The 17,385-nt window shown below is 35.0% G+C and overlaps 1 protein-coding gene across 11 annotated transcripts; it reads left to right on the forward strand.

The window, feature by feature from the left end:
• Nucleotides 1–1,068: 1,068 nt before the first annotated feature.
• LOC121791036 lies at nt 1,069–16,405 on the forward strand. Of its 11 annotated transcripts, none has more exons than XR_006048464.1 (14): nt 1,069–1,200; nt 1,458–1,557; nt 1,815–2,040; nt 3,650–3,745; nt 3,824–3,893; nt 4,151–4,214; nt 4,396–4,471; nt 5,539–5,582; nt 5,786–5,851; nt 9,071–9,231; nt 10,046–10,169; nt 10,283–10,374; nt 10,463–10,558; nt 11,145–11,455. XR_006048464.1 is itself a non-coding variant. In XM_042189095.1 (5 exons), exons 3-5 carry the CDS (start codon nt 15,065–15,067, stop codon nt 16,344–16,346), a joined length of 345 nt encoding a protein of 114 aa, XP_042045029.1. In that variant the 5' UTR covers nt 13,826–14,447; nt 14,678–14,829; nt 14,943–15,064; the 3' UTR covers nt 16,347–16,405. The 11 variants fall into 11 exon arrangements, 1 of the variants encoding a protein (XP_042045029.1); XR_006048460.1 differs by having other exon boundaries at nt 4,396–4,467; XR_006048467.1 differs by lacking the exons at nt 5,539–5,582; nt 5,786–5,851.
• The last annotated feature ends 980 nt before the right edge of the window (nt 16,406–17,385 follow it).

Below are 17,385 nucleotides of genomic sequence, written 5' to 3' on the forward strand. Positions count from 1 at the left end.
ACAACAATTTGAGTTGCTTAGTATAGTAGTATATAAAATCGAAATAATTAAAAAATTATGTTTTTGGCAGAGAAGAATACTCATGCTATAGAAAAATTCACTTGAAAAAAATAAAATAAAATGTGAAATGCTACATTTTTATTGAAAAAGTTAATACAATTATTTAGATTAAAAATAAAAAGAAAATAAGATATAGGAAGTAGAGGAGAGAGGATGGATTCTCCATAAATATGAGATCCACTTATCTATTTTGATGTGATGTATTAGGAAATGCATTATAAAGTGGTAAATTAAGAGAGAGTATGAGAAAAAATGGATAGAGTATGAGAGAAAAACATTTTATTTTTAGAAACGAGACTATTTTTTGTGGAAATATCAAAATGGCAAAATGAAACTATTTTTTATGAACTTAATGAGTATTAGGAAGAAAGCTCATACAATAGTATATAATAGAAAATCCACCTCGTTTGATTAAATTCTTAATTGGAATTCTTGTTTGTTCTTAACTTCCTTGTCGGTATAGTCCTTTTAAAATTAAAATAATATGATGACTAAACTCAATAAAATATTTAAACTTAATTAGAATACATGTGTGTTAATATTATTTCCTATTCTTTTCTTAGAGAATTTACAACATTCTTTTGCATTAATTAAATCAGGCTTTAATTGTTTGCATGAATTTAATCTTCTTCTTTTGACTAGAATAACTTGATGAGTTAAACAAATATGGATATTAATTCATCTCGGAGTTATTAAATAACAGCATATTTGACTAATTGACCCCAAATTATTTAAAAGTAACCCGCTTAAAATAAGCCCACCATTTACTAAATCAATCTAGACCAAAAAGTTAATCAACCCTTTCTAACCCATTAATCAATCTAGACCAAAGAATTGATCAATCAGCCAATTTAAAGAATTATTTAAATATAGCCCACTATAATCAGCCCTAATTTATTCTAATTCATTCGGCCCATCATGATATTAATCCCAGCCCAAAGAATTTTCCTTTCTAATTAAATTCAAAATTTTGGTCGATTGATTCCTCCCAAATTTTAATTACCGTTGGAAAAAAGCACCACATTCATTGACCGCCTCTCGTCTCTTCTGAGTCGCCTCGAATTCTCTGGCTGCGACGCCGCCGCCGATGCCGGCTGCTCATCGTGGCTTCAGGCGCCGCCGACGTGGAAGCAATCTCCGGTAACTTTTTCTCGCCGAATTTGCTTTCAGTTGTATGTTTATTTAGTTTTGTGGAAATGATGTTCGAAATGGGTTTGCGAAACTGGTTTAGTTAGGGGCGAACTTGTAGTTTGTGATAATGCGTGCAAATTAAGCTAGAAAAAGGTGTGTTAATTTGTAAAAATTTCTTTGCGTAGTCTATTTTCCCATGTTTGTTTGTATTTTTCTGCTATTTTGTGTTCCTTTTTGGTAATTTCACTGTCTTTGTTGTATGTCAGTGTTTATTTAATCGATGAGGCGGAATTCACGTCACCATCGACCTCCTCACGGACTCGCCGTCTGATTTCGTTGGCGCCGCCGACGTGGAAGCAATCTCCGGTAACTTTTTCTCGCCGAATTTGCTTTCAGTTGTATGTTTATTTAGTTTTGTGGAAATGATGTTCGAAATGGGTTTGCGAAACTGGTTTAGTTAGGGGCGAACTTGTAGTTTGTGATAATGCGTGCAAATTAAGCTAGAAAAAGGTGTGTTAATTTGTAAAAATTTCTTTGCGTAGTCTATTTTCCCATGTTTGTTTGTATTTTTCTGCTATTTTGTGTTCCTTTTTGGTAATTTCACTGTCTTTGTTGTATGTCAGTGTTTATTTAATCGATGAGGCGGAATTCACGTCACCATCGACCTCCTCACGGACTCGCCGTCTGATTTCGTTGACGCCGATTCTCGCTGAGCGGTGAGTGGCGCTCCAGGATCCACTGAGCAGTCGCTGCCGTCGGAGTCTCACTTCGGTCGGTGTCATACTCCAGCCATCTCTGCTGCATTGTCACTGTCAATTTCGTCGGACTGCTGTGGACTTCGCGGCTTAGGTAAGTTTCCACTAATTTTCCACTTTACAAAATTTATCTTCCTGTTTGGCTAGATATGTTAGGGATATAGATTTGGGTTCATGAGGTTGGGTTCTCTTCTTGAGCAAGTGGTGGATATGACTTTGGAGGTTATGGTGGAGCTAGGGCAAGTGGTGGATATGACTTTGGCCCTGGTGCTAGTTATGGTGGAGCAGGAGGGGGAATTTACGGAGGCAAAGCAGGTTATAGTGGCAGTAGTCGATACCATCCTTATTCAAGATAGATGTCTTTTAAGCATCTTGTAGGAGTTCTCACATTTCTCTTGGCTATTGCTTCTCGCCACTCGGAGTTGACTAGATTTTCAATGTACTAGCAAGGAGATGATCTGTAGAAGACTGGAGAACCTTAGTATTTTGTTGTTTCTTATTCGCTGAATTCTAAGTTTTAAGAATCTCATTGAGACACTGTTAAGCTTTCTAATCTAGACATCTTATCCTCTATGAAATGTATTTTGTTCTATTTTTAGTTAGAGTGGCCTTTTGCTTTTTTAGGTTCTACCTGCTAGAAGTTAATGTTTATCTAGAATTGAGTATACATGCTCAAGTGATCTGTGAGATGATGCCTCACCAGACATAGCGCCTCTAGCTGTTTTTGAATCTGTGATTTGTGTCCAAGCTTTCTTGTGTGTTCTTTGGAAGTTCTGGCTGGATGTATTAAAGCCTCTAGTTCAGGTAGAATCTCTTTAATGTTTCAGTTACATTGATTTTAGGTGAGTGTTGGTAGAGAAAGCTATGAAATACACACCTAGTAGTTTCGGTAGCAAACTTATCTAATTTTCAGGGATTAATCCATTGACTTAGTTAGTATGTTAAATGCTCATTCTAAGTATAGGTATAACGATATCTCATGACACTGTATTTGCATTGCAAATGCATATTTGTTGCTTTTTCATTGCAGGAGACCTGGGGTTGCTGCTAATTTTTGATTTGTTGTCATTTGTATTGACTGCTGAGATTATAACTTTTTACAGATATCTGAGTATATTAAGAAATATGTTATGGTTTCAATCTTTTTGTCAAGTATGTTCCAAAGTTAATATATTGTGTTGTCTTGCATGGTCTAAACTCTAAACCATAATTTTTTCGTTTGTTTTTTATGAGCTTTTGGTACGTCTGACTTGTTGACTAGAGTTTATATTTATAATGTGCTTGAAATGTTGATGCTGTTGTCAAGATGATAGAATTAGTCTTATATAATGAAGACAAGAGATGCTGCAATAGTTATTCATATTCAGCCTCAAGTGTGTTAGCTGATTCGTGTATTGGCTGTAATGGTCTTATTATGACCTTGGTTTGCTCCCAATTGCTTTATTAACTGTTCTGCTCTTTCATTTGATTGTGTCTAAATGAAAACTGGATGTCTACTTAAATTGTCTTACTAGTGTGGTGTAGGTTTGATTACGTTTTGCTAATTTATTTACTTTGTACCAGTCTTATCTGTCTTATGATCATCCGAGAACGTCTTTGTTGATTAAAGTGATTGCAAACCTTCATTGCTTTGTTCCGTTTCAAGCGGGGTATGCTGCTTGATAGTAATATTTAACAACTAATAACATTTGTTTCAATCCCAGATGAGAAGGATCTGTTTCTTAACATGTTCATTCGGTTCATAGAGGACTATTAGAAACTGTCAGATGACAAAGTGTCCGCAGTTAGCAAGAACTTATGTATGCCTGCATATAACTCTTCCCTTGGTTAATCAAGTAGTAGTACATATCTATATTCTAATACTCTGTTGCATGTAGGTTCACTGTTAAGTCATGCAGAGTCTTTAGTTCCAGGATTTTTGAATGAAGATGATGTACAACTGCCGAGGTAATTTGAATATATGCCTTCCTTCCATGCTGAAATTGGGTATTGATTATTTCTTCATGTCCTATCTTTCTTATTTTGCAATTTAGATAATGAAACATTCTAGCAGATGGTCACAATGCTGCTGCTTCTTATAGCTGCACTTTTTTTTTTCTTTAATAAACCTGCTTCACTCACAACAATTATTCATTACTCGCATGAGTGCATTCTATACTTATTGTAATTTTAAGGCTATCTAAGATTGACAATCTTCTTTGTAGGTTATTTGTAAGTCAGTTTGAGTGCGGAATCGTTCGTTCTGCATCGGAAAATTATTTAGTCCATGTAAAACCTCTCTGGCTTAACTATGGATATCATTCATCTTTTCCATAAAATGTTAAGTGCATCTATTTTTGGGGTGTTAATAGAAATGATCGTTACCTTAGTACATATATATATTTTTTTATCATAATCATATCTGTTTTCTTCTTGATAAGATTTTAATGAAGTTTGTTTCTTCTTGTAGGAGCTTGGGAAGAGGTTGACTGCAGGAGCAACTAGCTTCCTATATTGGACTCCCGGCCCTGATGAAAAAAGAGTAGGTACATTTATTTTTGTAAGAAATCAACTTATGTTGTGATGTAGTGATACGATCCCACATCGGTTTCACACGAAAGTGTGGAATAGCATATAATAGGGAGTCAACCCTTTACCTTTGACCATGGTTTTGGGTTAAGTTAGGGCTTCCTATCTTATATGCTTATCAATTTGGTGCGGTGAACGTGGATCCGGATGTCCTACGGAAAGGGGCTACCCGTAGGTGTGACCAAGGGGTGCCACCGAAAAAAACGTGGGCCCGAAAGGAAAAAGGGCCGTAAAGCGGATGGTGGGCCCGTGGCGTGTGCCGTCCGTGGACGTCCGGTTTAAAAGAGGGATGGATTGATACGATCCCACATCGGTTTCACACGAAAGTGTGGAATAGCATATAATAGGGAGTCAACCCTTTACCTTTGACCATGGTTTTGGGTTAAGTTAGGGCTTCCTATCTTATATGCTTATCAATTTATTGATACGATCCCACATCGGTTTCACACGAAAGTGTGGAATAGCATATAATAGGGAGTCAACCCTTTACCTTTGACCATGGTTTTGGGTTAAGTTAGGGCTTCCTATCTTATATGCTTATCAATTTGGTGCGGTGAACGTGGATCCGGATGTCCTACGGAAAGGGGCTACCCGTAGGTGTGACCAAGGGGTGCCACCGAAAAAAACGTGGGCCCGAAAGGAAAAAGGGCCGTAAAGCGGATGGTGGGCCCGTGGCGTGTGCCGTCCGTGGACGTCCGGTTTAAAAGAGGGATGGATTGATACGATCCCACATCGGTTTCACACGAAAGTGTGGAATAGCATATAATAGGGAGTCAACCCTTTACCTTTGACCATGGTTTTGGGTTAAGTTAGGGCTTCCTATCTTATATGCTTATCATGTAGTACTTATTTTTTCTAGTGATGATAAAAGAAAACTAAAGAAATTCTCTTTTTCCTATATTATAAAACGTTTCCTTCCTTTCGCATACTATTTGAAAATCATGTTAATAAAAACCACGTTTAAATAACACTTAATTTGCTTGGGGTCTTACATGATAAGCAAATGATTCACACTGTTTTGTAGGGAATAAGCTTCATAAAAAGGAATTTTAATGCCAGAAAAGGAAGGTAAGACTGATCTTGTAAAGATGGCAGGAAAGATGGCAGTATATATTTAAAGAAAACAATTTAATCGATCAATAAAAAATGAATGTTGGAAAGTTTCAAAGATGATCTAAATTGACAAAGTATTATGTTTTTTATTCTGATAATGATACACTGGTAGAGGTTTGCTTTCAGCATTTTGGTATGTGACTGTGAGAAGGTACCAGGTTTCCAGCAGGTAGGACATCCGAGCTTTTATTGTAGTCGTCAAATCTTGGTCTTTGCGGATTCTGGTAACTCTGCCTCTCATCTTTTTCGGGTGTCATTCAAACCCATATATACTCAACTTGTGATGTTTCCTACTTATACATGAGTGCCTAACTGCTATTTATTCTCATTCATATGTTGATTTTATAGAGAATTTAAATGTTGATTTTTGTAATTGACATGTTATGATTAAGAGTAAATTTCCGAGAGGTTGTGCTCTCTAATATGTGCATCTCCCTAGTTTTTAATGATTTCTTACATATCACAAATTGATAAACAACGGATATTAGCTTCATAAATATCCAAAAATTGCCCTAGTACTATGCTACTTTGTACTGAGGACGAAATGCTTCCATGAACAGAGTTTCACCTCTTGCTATTTGTGTATGCATGCAAGATCTTCTCTCTATTGATTGTCACTACTTTCATCACTTTTTTATGGGTTATTAGTGTAGGCTTCATTTCTCTCAAGGGTTGGTCTGGAAACTTGTTGTTGCTTACTAACTTCTGGAGAACTAGGTTTCCCGTGCTTCATATATGGTGACATGAGTGTTCTTTGGTGCCCGATTTCTTGAGCTAAGGAGAGAGAACTATTCCGGTTTTGAAAAATTATTTGAAAAAGCCATAGGGCCGATCGACTGAATGACAGCTTTATGAGTTGCAATCTTGTTGACATTGGTGCATAAAAATGATTTAGGCAATAGGACAAAAAGCCTCATATCCAAATTATCACATGCCTAACCCTACATAAACCCCTAGTGAGCCAGTTTGAGCCCCAAAAGCCTAGTTTCTTTGTTGAAAATTTTGAAGTCACTATATCAGCCTACTTATTATATCCATTTGTTGGCCTATATTTTCTACCCTAGTCACTAAAATTAAAATGCTAGCACATTCTTGGGAGTGTATTTATGGTGGCAAGAAAAAGATGGAAGTCCTAGAACATTCTTGGGAGGGTATTTATGGTGGCAAGAAAAAGATGGAAGTCCTGGAACATTCATCAGGTGGTATTCATTTATACTGAGATACAAAGTGAAAAAGCTGTGTCTTCAAACAAAAATAAAATAAAAAGGCAGCCTTTAATGTGTAAAAAAAATCCAAGGCTAGAAAAAAAAGGCATCCTTTCATGTGTAAAAAAAAGCCAAGGCTATAAAAATAAAAGGCAGCCTTTCATGTGTTAAAAAAAAGCCAAGGCTAGTAAAAAAATAAAAATAAAAGGCAGCCTTTCATGTGTAAAAAAAGCCAAAGGCTAGAAAAAAAGTGAAAATAGAAATCTGCTCAAAGGAATAAGATGACTTTGTTTAGATGGTAGAAAAATTCAAGTTTGGGGTGTTGAGCTGTCAGAATTTTGCACGCATTGAGTGAGATGTGAAGGATGTTGTGAAGGATGCTATGATGGATGTGCTAGTATTTTAAGAATGTGATAAGCTACTTAACCAAATATGATCACACCTTTACCAAAAGCCCTATTACATCCAAATGAATAAGACCTTTCGATTTATGCATCATATTGACTTGTGAGCGATGAATTTTGCTTGAGTTTGGGAGAAAGATCTTCTGTGCTTAAAATAAAGAATAGCTGGAAGAAATTCTCTTTATGAATTAGTGACGATGGTTTGAGACTCCCAAGACATAAATCGAACTTACATTGAAGCATTGGGATGCCTAGCTCTTAGGGAATTAGTTCGTGTACAATTCTTGTTCTATAGTCTTACCCGCGAGTGAATTCGGGGTCAACCTAATTTCTCTAAATGATTTGTGTGATTTGACGTGACTTGAAGTAGAGGATTATCTGATGTCTTGTGAATGTGCTTACTTGTCTAACTTGACTTGAAGTAGAGCAAGACTTATGTTTGGGGGTATTTGATGTGTGTGTGTAATTGTTTAACTTGTTATTATACAATGGATGGAATGGAGGGTAGCGTACTATTGCTCCAGTTCAATTATGACCATCTCACTATTTATTCCAGTGAGTTGAAGGGTATAAAGCTGCAACCAATATTTGCTTCAATAGTCAAACATTTATTTTTATAAACCTAAGTTTAGTTCGATATTTAGTGTGTCATTTCATACTAAAGCCATCAATGAAGAACTACTGCAAAATCTTGCTGATGCTCTACACTTGTCGGTACCTGATAAAATTGGGGCTGTACTTGCTTTGTCTAATTCTGAAGAACAAGATATATTCACTATGCCTGAATGTGTGGTTAGTTATTCTCTTCTTTGTACATACATTTAAATATAATTTTTTGTTAAGTTGTAGGAAGTGGAATACATACAACAGTTTATAATTTTTATCTCCTTGGAATTCTTCTACATGTTGCACTAAACCTGTAACCCTTTTATTGGTTGTATGCAGGAAAGTCTTTGTGTTTGAGTCAGATCATAGGGCAATCATGCTGCGTTTGAGGCTATTGAGATAATTCAACATATTCTAGTGTTACTCGTAGTCGATTTGAAGTCTCTAAGCATTTAGATTCATTCTTGCAAATGCCATCTCTTGTGCAACTAAGGTGTTTTCCGTGATAGTTCCTATTGCATAAATAGACTAGAAAGTACTTAGTCGATCTAAAGGTCGAGGGTGGTAGGGGGCGACTGAGTTCTTAACATAAAAGAAAAGGGTGGAAAGGATGGAAAATTGAAGGCACAAGTCTATTTATTGATTTTTGATCTTGCTTTGCTTGATCATTTGCTTCGTGGTTTTTGCACCTATATTTTTCTGCTTATTTAATTCATTCTTTGCTGCATTTTGCAGATTTATAATTAATATGTTAAATATATTATATTTTTGTGAGTTATACTGTGGCTGACGTTTTTCTTCTTTTTCTAATCCACTGTTTGCTGTCTTGCTGCTCTATAAATAATACATACATAGTATCCTATTTTTCTTTATCTCATATGCCTGTACAAATACGTGCTATATTAGTGTTTCTTTGATATATAAACCCCCATTGATTGTCAAATCTTGGCATCTTAATATATGTTTTTACAGGCTCTTTCCCAAGTACATACTAGACACATTTCCTTTTTACTTTGGCATTAGGTTTGCTGAACTTGCATCTAAAAAATAAATCATGGGCCTTGGAAGCTGGTTGAGCACTCAATAGAGTCTATAACAAATGTATATAGTATTTACAGTACAATAAGAATTGCAATATCTACACTTTGAGAAGATTTTGCCTTTTATACATGCAGTTTTCAATTTCTCATTTTGCCCTGCTGTTAACTTGGGCATTTGTTTTGTATAGGTTCTTGCATTGCTGAAAAAATGTTTGGTATAGATGCAAGGGAGTTAAATGCTCCCACCTAGGCAAGTTACCCGAAGGGCCAACTGGAACGTAATACAAAGTGCTTGGCAGATGTCGTCTCAGATGCTTCAAATTTTCGGTGATTCATTATGATAAACTTTGTAAGCTTTCCTTCAGTACAACTAATTTTAAAATCTTATATAATGCTATAGATTTCATGGTAAGGTTTCTTAGCTTTTCATGATTGAAGGTCGACAAGACTCAAAGCATGATACCTGAGTTTCTTAGAAAATGTCTTTGCTTATGTGAACACACTAATGATGTGCTTGAAGAGATTTTGAGATCAAATTGCTGGTTTTAACTAATGGATGCTAATTTTATGAAAGTTACTTTCAAATGAAAAGGTGAGAGTTTGAGCACCTGCAATAACTTAGAATTGATGATCACCTCCATGCTTATCTTATCTTAAATGTTTGTACTATATAGTCTGGGGACAATCTTATTTGTATTTTGCATGTATAGTGCATGCCTGTGGATCTAGTGGCAAATTTCTGAACTTAAACCTAACCAACTAATTTTTTTTTGCTGGTATTTTGTGAAATGGAATAAAGAGGGCTTCCCAAACTGTAGTTGCTATGTTCACAAGTCACTTAGTACATAGAATGAGTTTGTAAGTTTACCAGCTTATTTTTGTCATCTTGATTGTCTAATTGAAAAACTACCACGAACTGTTCAAGTGACTTCATTTCCTCATTTGGTTTTTGTCATTGCAAAGAGATACAAATGATTAGTAAGAAGAGTTTAAGCTATTTGTCAATGCATGATGGTTAGTTATTTGTTTTATTTAACGTTTTATGTCTCAAGAGTCAAGAGTAAATGGAAATTGATATGCTATACTGTACACATCAATTCAATTCTTTTGATTCATCAATTGTTATAATCTTTTCTCAATGAAATCGTGCATTTTTTTTTCAGACTCTACAAATGTGTTCCTTTAGAGGGAAGCTCTAGCAGCAATCTTTCTACTCCCTCATGGAGAGTTTGTATCTGGCTGGTGATCGTCTAATGTTCTAGTTTGTGAAGAGGATGCACCATTAGAGTATGTATTATCTACATCATCTCAATAATTCTTATTTCACCAAATTAGTCAGTTACAACTATTGCATGGTGTCAATGTATATGGACACATAAATTTGAATTCACCCCTTGCAGTGTACCTCGTTCATCTTATGCTCATTAGAAAACGACTTTGTTGATTAAAGTGATTGCAAACCTTCATTGTTTTGTTCCTGATGTATACCGGGGTAAATGATTTAGTAATTTTCAGTTTCAATCAGGGTATGCTGCTTGATAGTAATATTTAACAACTAATAACATTTGTTTCAATCTCAGATGAGAACGATCTGTTTCTCAACATGTTCATTCGGTTCATAGAGAAGGACACTGTCAGCATTTTGGTATGCGAGAAGGTACTAGGTTTCCCAGCAGGTGGGAAATCCGAACTTTTATTATAGTCGTCAAATCCTGGGTCTTGTGAATGTGCTTATTTGTCTAACTTGCTTGAGGGCGAGCAAGACTTCTGTTTGGGGGTATTTGACGTGTGTGGGTAATTTAACTGGTTATTATACAATGGATGGAATGGAGGGTAGCGTACTACTGCTCCAGTTCAATTTTGACCACTTCACTATTTATTCCAGCGAGTTGAAGGGTATAAAGCTGCAACCAATATTTGCTTCAATATTCAAACATTTTTTTAATAAACTAACTTTAGTTCGATATTTAGTGTGTCATTTCATACTTAAGCCATCAATGAAAGAACTACTGCAAAATCTTTTTGAGTACTTGATAAAATTGGGGTTGGATCTTTGTCTAGTTCTGAGGAACACTATATCTTCATGATACCAGAATGATGTGTGGTTAGTTATTCTCTTCTTTGTAGTTTGTACATACATTTAGATATAACATTTTGTTTAGTTGTAGGATGTGGAATACACAACTGTTTGTTATTTTTATCTCCTTGTAATTCTTCTACATGTTGCACTAAACCTGTAACCCTTTTCTTGGTTGTATGCAGGAAAGACTGTGCTTGAGGCAGATTACAGAGTAATCATGCTGCATTTGAGGCTACTGAGATAATTCAGCATATTCTAGTGTTACTCGTATTCGATTTGAAGGCCTCTCTAAGCATTTAGATTCATTCTTGCAAATATTATCTCTTGTGCTGCTAAGTTGTTTTCTGTGATTGTTCCTAGTTCATAAATAGACAACAAGTTTATTTAATGATTTTTGAGCTTGCTTTGCTTGATCTTCTATTTCTTGGTTGTTTCGCTTATATTTTTCTACTTATTTAATTCATTCTTTGCTGCATTTTGCAGCTTTATAACTAATCTGTAATATATATATATATATATATATATATATATATATATATATATATATATATGTATATAATATTATATTTTTGTGTGTTAACGACGTTTTTCTACTTTTACTAATCCACTATTTGCTGTCTTACTACTTCATAATTAATACATAGTATTCTATTTTTCTTTGTCTCATATGCCTGTACATATATGTGCTATATTAGTGTCTTTGATACACAAACCCCTTTGATTGTCAAATCTTGGCATCTTAATATATATTTTTACAAGCTCTTTCCCAAGTACTTACTAGACATATTCTTTTTGGTTTTTACTTTGGCATTCGATTTGTTGTACTTGCATCTAAAAAAGAAATCATGGGCCTTGGAAGATGGTTGAGCATTCTATTAGTGTCAAGTAAGATACTTTCTACAAGGGTAGTGTTTCCACTGCTGTGGCAGGGTAACCAATCTTTCTCATATTTTAATATAAGGTTAGTAAATAATTTAATTACAATTTATGGAATCTAGACTACTCTGTTTTCTGTATATTTGATGGCATGATTTTTTCCGTTGAATTGATCTGTTTGGTTAAGTTCCTCAACCATTTTTATTGACTTAACATCTCTTATATGCCAGTTAGGTAGTTTTATACATAGTCTACTATGTTTAAGTTTGTTATCTTTACATGTCCGTTTGATGATTATGATTGCTGCAACAAATTCTGGTTTACTGAGTGAACATGATCCCATATAAATAGTGTTGTAAAATACTGCTCAAACTAACTATGTTAGTTGTAATGTTACCCTGTTCTAAATTTTGTTTAGCTTGCCTATATTGTTTATCCTTTGTGAATGCTTCTGCTTCAGGATTCATTAAGCATCAACGTGTGACTCACCTTACGTGGGGTATTGCTTTACGAGCTGTTTTAGATGCTTTGAGGAAGCCTGCAGATTCAGAAGTTTGTTCCCTCCTAGTTTATCAGTTAATGTTATTATTGTGAATTTCAGTCTTACATTGGATTTATGACATTCTGATGTTTTCGTTTGGGAGTATGGCAATGGAGCAGTTTGTGGACCATCTCATTGAGTGGCCACAGTATACCGTCATATCCTGCACTTTGTAGCATTTATAGATAGGGCACTCAACAGTATTTCGGCGGCTTATACTGAACCTGATGTTGGCCATACTGCCAATACTGATCATCGAAATGGTCATATTCAATCTTCAGCTCCACATATAGAGGTATTAAGCATGTAATTTTATCTTCCTATCAAGTCGTTGAACCTGCATAGGAGAAACATATGAGAAAACATGAAAAAAGTGCTATGTCGATGTCATCATTCAAATCGTCTTCCCACATGCCTATATGTGGTTTCTGGTCTTACCTTGTCCATGTGGTTGTGGATAATACTTCTACTCCAAGTGATTTGTGTGAACTCATGATCACTACAATTTTGTCCTTCTGGTTTCAGATTGCAGGCCCACCATTTTCTTTGATCGGACCTAGCAGCAATTGTCTGGATTAGCAATTCCCTCTTTGATCCCACTGCAACAGAGACCACCAAGTTCTTTGAGTTCACTCCTAATTACATGAAGCCATCACAACACACCTACCCTTCCGAAGGTAGGTAATAGTGTCTTTGTCTACTTTGATGTAGTTGCCTTGATTTTTGACTGTATTTTTGAGAGCTAATCTACTCAAAACCCACAATGCAGTTTATTTAATGATTTTTGAGCTTGCTTTGCTTGATCTTCTATTTCTTGGTTGTTTCGCTTATATTTTTCTACTTATTTAATTCATTCTTTGCTGCATTTTGCCGCTTTATAACTAATCTGTAATATATATATATATATGTATATAATATTATATTTTTGTGTGTTAACGACGTTTTTCTACTTTTACTAATCCACTATTTGCTATCTTACTACTTCATAATTAATACATAGTATTCTATTTTTCTTTGTCTCATATGCCTGTACATATATGTGCTATATTAGTGTCTTTGATACACAAACCCCTTTGATTGTCAAATCTTGGCATCTTAATATATATTTTTACAAGCTCTTTCCCAAGTACTTACTAGACATATTCTTTTTGGTTTTTACTTTGGCATTCGATTTGTTGTACTTGCATCTAAAAAAGAAATCATGGGCCTTGGAAGATGGTTGAGCATTCTATTAGTGTCAAGTAAGATACTTTCTACAAGGGTAGTGTTTCCACTGCTGTGGCAGGGTAACCAATCTTTCTCATATTTTAATATAAGGTTAGTAAATAATTTAATTACAATTTATGGAATCTAGACTACTCTGTTTTCTGTATATTTGATGGCATGATTTTTTCCGTTGAATTGATCTGTTTGGTTAAGTTCCTCAACAATTTTTATTGACTTAACATCTCTTATATGCCAGTTAGGTAGTTTTATACATAGTCTACTATGTTTAAGTTTGTTATCTTTACATGTCCGTTTGATGATTATGATTGCTGCAACAAATTCTGGTTTACTGAGTGAACATGATCCCATATAAATAGTGTTGTAAAATACTGCTCAAACTAACTATGTTAGTTGTAATGTTACCCTGTTCTAAATTTTGTTTAGCTTGCCTATATTGTTTATCCTTTGTGAATGCTTCTGCTTCAGGATTCATTAAGCATCAACGTGTGACTCACCTTACGTGGGGTATTGCTTTACGAGCTGTTTTAGATGCTTTGAGGAAGCCTGCAGATTCAGAAGTTTGTTCCCTCCTAGTTTATCAGTTAATGTTATTATTGTGAATTTCAGTCTTACATTGGATTTATGACATTCTGATGTTTTCGTTTGGGAGTATGGCAATGGAGCAGTTTGTGGACCATCTCATTGAGTGGCCACAGTATACCGTCATATCCTGCACTTTGTAGCATTTATAGATAGGGCACTCAACAGTATTTCGGCGGCTTATACTGAACCTGATGTTGGCCATACTGCCAATACTGATCACCGAAATGGTCATATTCAATCTTCAGCTCCACATATAGAGGTATTAAGCATGTAATTTTATCTTCCTATCAAGTCGTTGAACCTGCATAGGAGAAACATATGAGAAAACATGAAAAAAGTGCTATGTCGATGTCATCATTCAAATCGTCTTCCCACATGCCTATATGTGGTTTCTGGTCTTACCTTGTCCATGTGGTTGTGGATAATACTTCTACTCCAAGTGATTTGTGTGAACTCATGATCACTACAATTTTGTCCTTCTGGTTTCAGATTGCAGGCCCACCATTTTCTTTGATCGGACCTAGCAGCAATTGTCTGGATTAGCAATTCCCTCTTCGATCCCACTGCAACAGAGACCACCAAGTTCTTTGAGTTCACTCCTAATTACATGAAGCCATCACAACACACCTACCCTTCCTAAGGTAGGTAATAGTGTCTTTGTCTACTTTGATGTAGTTGCCTTGATACTTTTTCTATTTTTACCTTGTTTTGACTGTATTTTTGAGAGCTAATCTACTCAAAACCCACAATGCAGTCACTCGGTGGTGCTTTGCCGTCAATACAATCTGCCTCGTCGGATTTCCATGGTCTTCTAGATCAACCTCAGCAAGTAAATAATCAGGTTTAACTGTGCTACTCTCTCTCACTGTGCGCTTTATGGATTACATTAACATGGGGACTGGTTTTACAACTATGAGAAGAGAAACTCCCATAGAGGTAATTGGATGTAGCTGTCTTATCATTTTTATTTCTCTGTTTACACTTTGTCTTGATCCTTTTGGTTTTCCCATGCTTTTACTATGAGGATTTCCTTCCTTGTTATGAGTTAGCAATTACAAGTTCTATTAATAGCACATTTAACTTTATCCCACAGGTTAACTAAAATCTCACACTTCTAAATTCTTTCTTAAACTCTTGATTACTTTCTCGTTTTCCTTTTCCCCTTTGGTTTCTTTATTATTTGTTTTCTTCCCTGTGCAATGGAGGCGTTCTGATTCTGGTTCAGGCTGTCATGAACTTAAAGTTATCGTGCTCAGACAATATTTCCTCATACATGGCTGTTATCTTCTGCCTAAAATCTAAAGCTTTATCTATCTATTGTGAGTGCACTTTCTAATTAAGATAAGTTGATATATGTCTTTAAATCTTACAACTGTTGGTAAATTTAGCACACCTTAAAAATTTTATGTTCTTGTACTTGTGCTTGGTGTGGTTTTATGAACAGACCTCCCTTAATTCTTTAAAGTAAGTGTGATTTTTTCTGTTGCAGCTTTTGCAACTCTGTGAAGCTGAAAGTGTATCATACCTTGATGAGGTGGCCAGCAACACAGCAACTCAGGATACGGCCAAGTCAGTTGGACTCGAGGTATTGGTTTCTAAAATCAAAGCATCATGTCGTTTTTGTCATAACTCTAGAGAGATACATGTTCATTGCATTTATAATAGAAAAAGATTTCCCAGACCCTTTAAATCTATTTTTACAATTACATTTAAAAACCAACAAGTTTTATACTCTGAAAATAAACTGAATTATTTTCCAAATTTTTCTTGTGATTTTTAACTACTTATTAGTAATGCCTAGTCGTAGTTGGGTCTATAACATTGTTTATAGTATACTGTACAATAAGTATTACAATAAGTATTACAATATCAGCACTTTGAGAAGATTTTGCCTATTATACATATGACCAGTTGTCATTTTTTACATTTTTCCTTACTTGGTGCTATCATGGTCATTTATTTTGTATAGGTTCTTGCATTGCTGAAAAAAGTTTGGTATAGATTCAAGACAGTTAAATGCTCCCTCCGAGGCAAGTTACCGAACGGGCAACTGGAGCTTAAGACAAAGCTTTTGGCAGATGCCGTATCAAATGCTTCAAATTATCTTTCATTCATCATGAATTGTGTTTATAGTGGTTCTATTTTGTGTATTGTGTAGTGTTTTTTTGTATGCATGTGTAAAGTGTGTCATTCATCATGAATTGTGTTTATAGTGTTTCTATTTTGTGTATTGTGTAGTGTTTTTTTGTATGCATGTGTAAAGTGTGTTTGTGTAGTGTAGGTATTTTTGTGTATAGTGTATGTAGTGCAGTGTGTTTTGTTGTGTGCGGACACTATGTGTATTTTGTGTATAGTGTGTGAATTTTACGTGTAGTGTATTTTGTGTATAGTGTGTGATTTTTACGTGTAGTGTATAGTATGTTTAGGAATACTTTGTGTAGTGTATGTATACTTTGTGTGAAGTATGTGCAGTACATGTATATTGTGGGTGTAGTTTACATTGAGTATATTTTGTATACTGTATGTATGTGTAAAGGGTGTTATTTATTTTTTGTAGTGTGTTCACTTTGTTTATTTGTGAACGAGTGTATATTTTGTGTATAGTTTAAGTATGATGTATATTATATGTAGCGTGCATCTATGTTTGCAACGCATGAATTTTGTGTATAGTGTGTGTAGTATGTCTATAATGTATGTATAGAATGTGTGTTGCATAGTGCGTGTTTTTTTGTGTAGTGAGCATGTGTGTTGTATATATATTGTGCGTGGTGTATATACTTTTTGTACAATGTGAACTTTGTGTTATGATGTATAGCATGTATATAGTACGCAATGTGTATGAAATGTGTGCGTAGTATGTTCATTTTATGTAGTGTGTATGTATGTTTTATTAATGTTGTCTTTGTGTATTTTATTTATACTGGGGTTAATGTTTGTAGTATGTGCAACGTATATATAAATTGTGTATTTTATGTGTGCATGGTATTGTGTATAAAAGGTGTATTTTGTCTATATTATGTGTGTAAAGTGTGTTATTTTTGTATAGTGTGTTTGGTATGTTTATTTTGTGAATTGTGTACTAGGGTGTATTTTGTGTATAATGGGTTTGGTATGTGCAGTCCATTTAGTTTGTAGTGTATTTTATCTATATTGAGCGTGTATTTTATCTATAATGTGTTTAATGTTTATAGTATGTG

The sequence above is a fragment of the Salvia splendens genome, chromosome 2, assembly GCF_004379255.2.
Source record: "Salvia splendens isolate huo1 chromosome 2, SspV2, whole genome shotgun sequence".
Classification (NCBI taxonomy): Eukaryota; Viridiplantae; Streptophyta; class Magnoliopsida; order Lamiales; family Lamiaceae; genus Salvia; species Salvia splendens.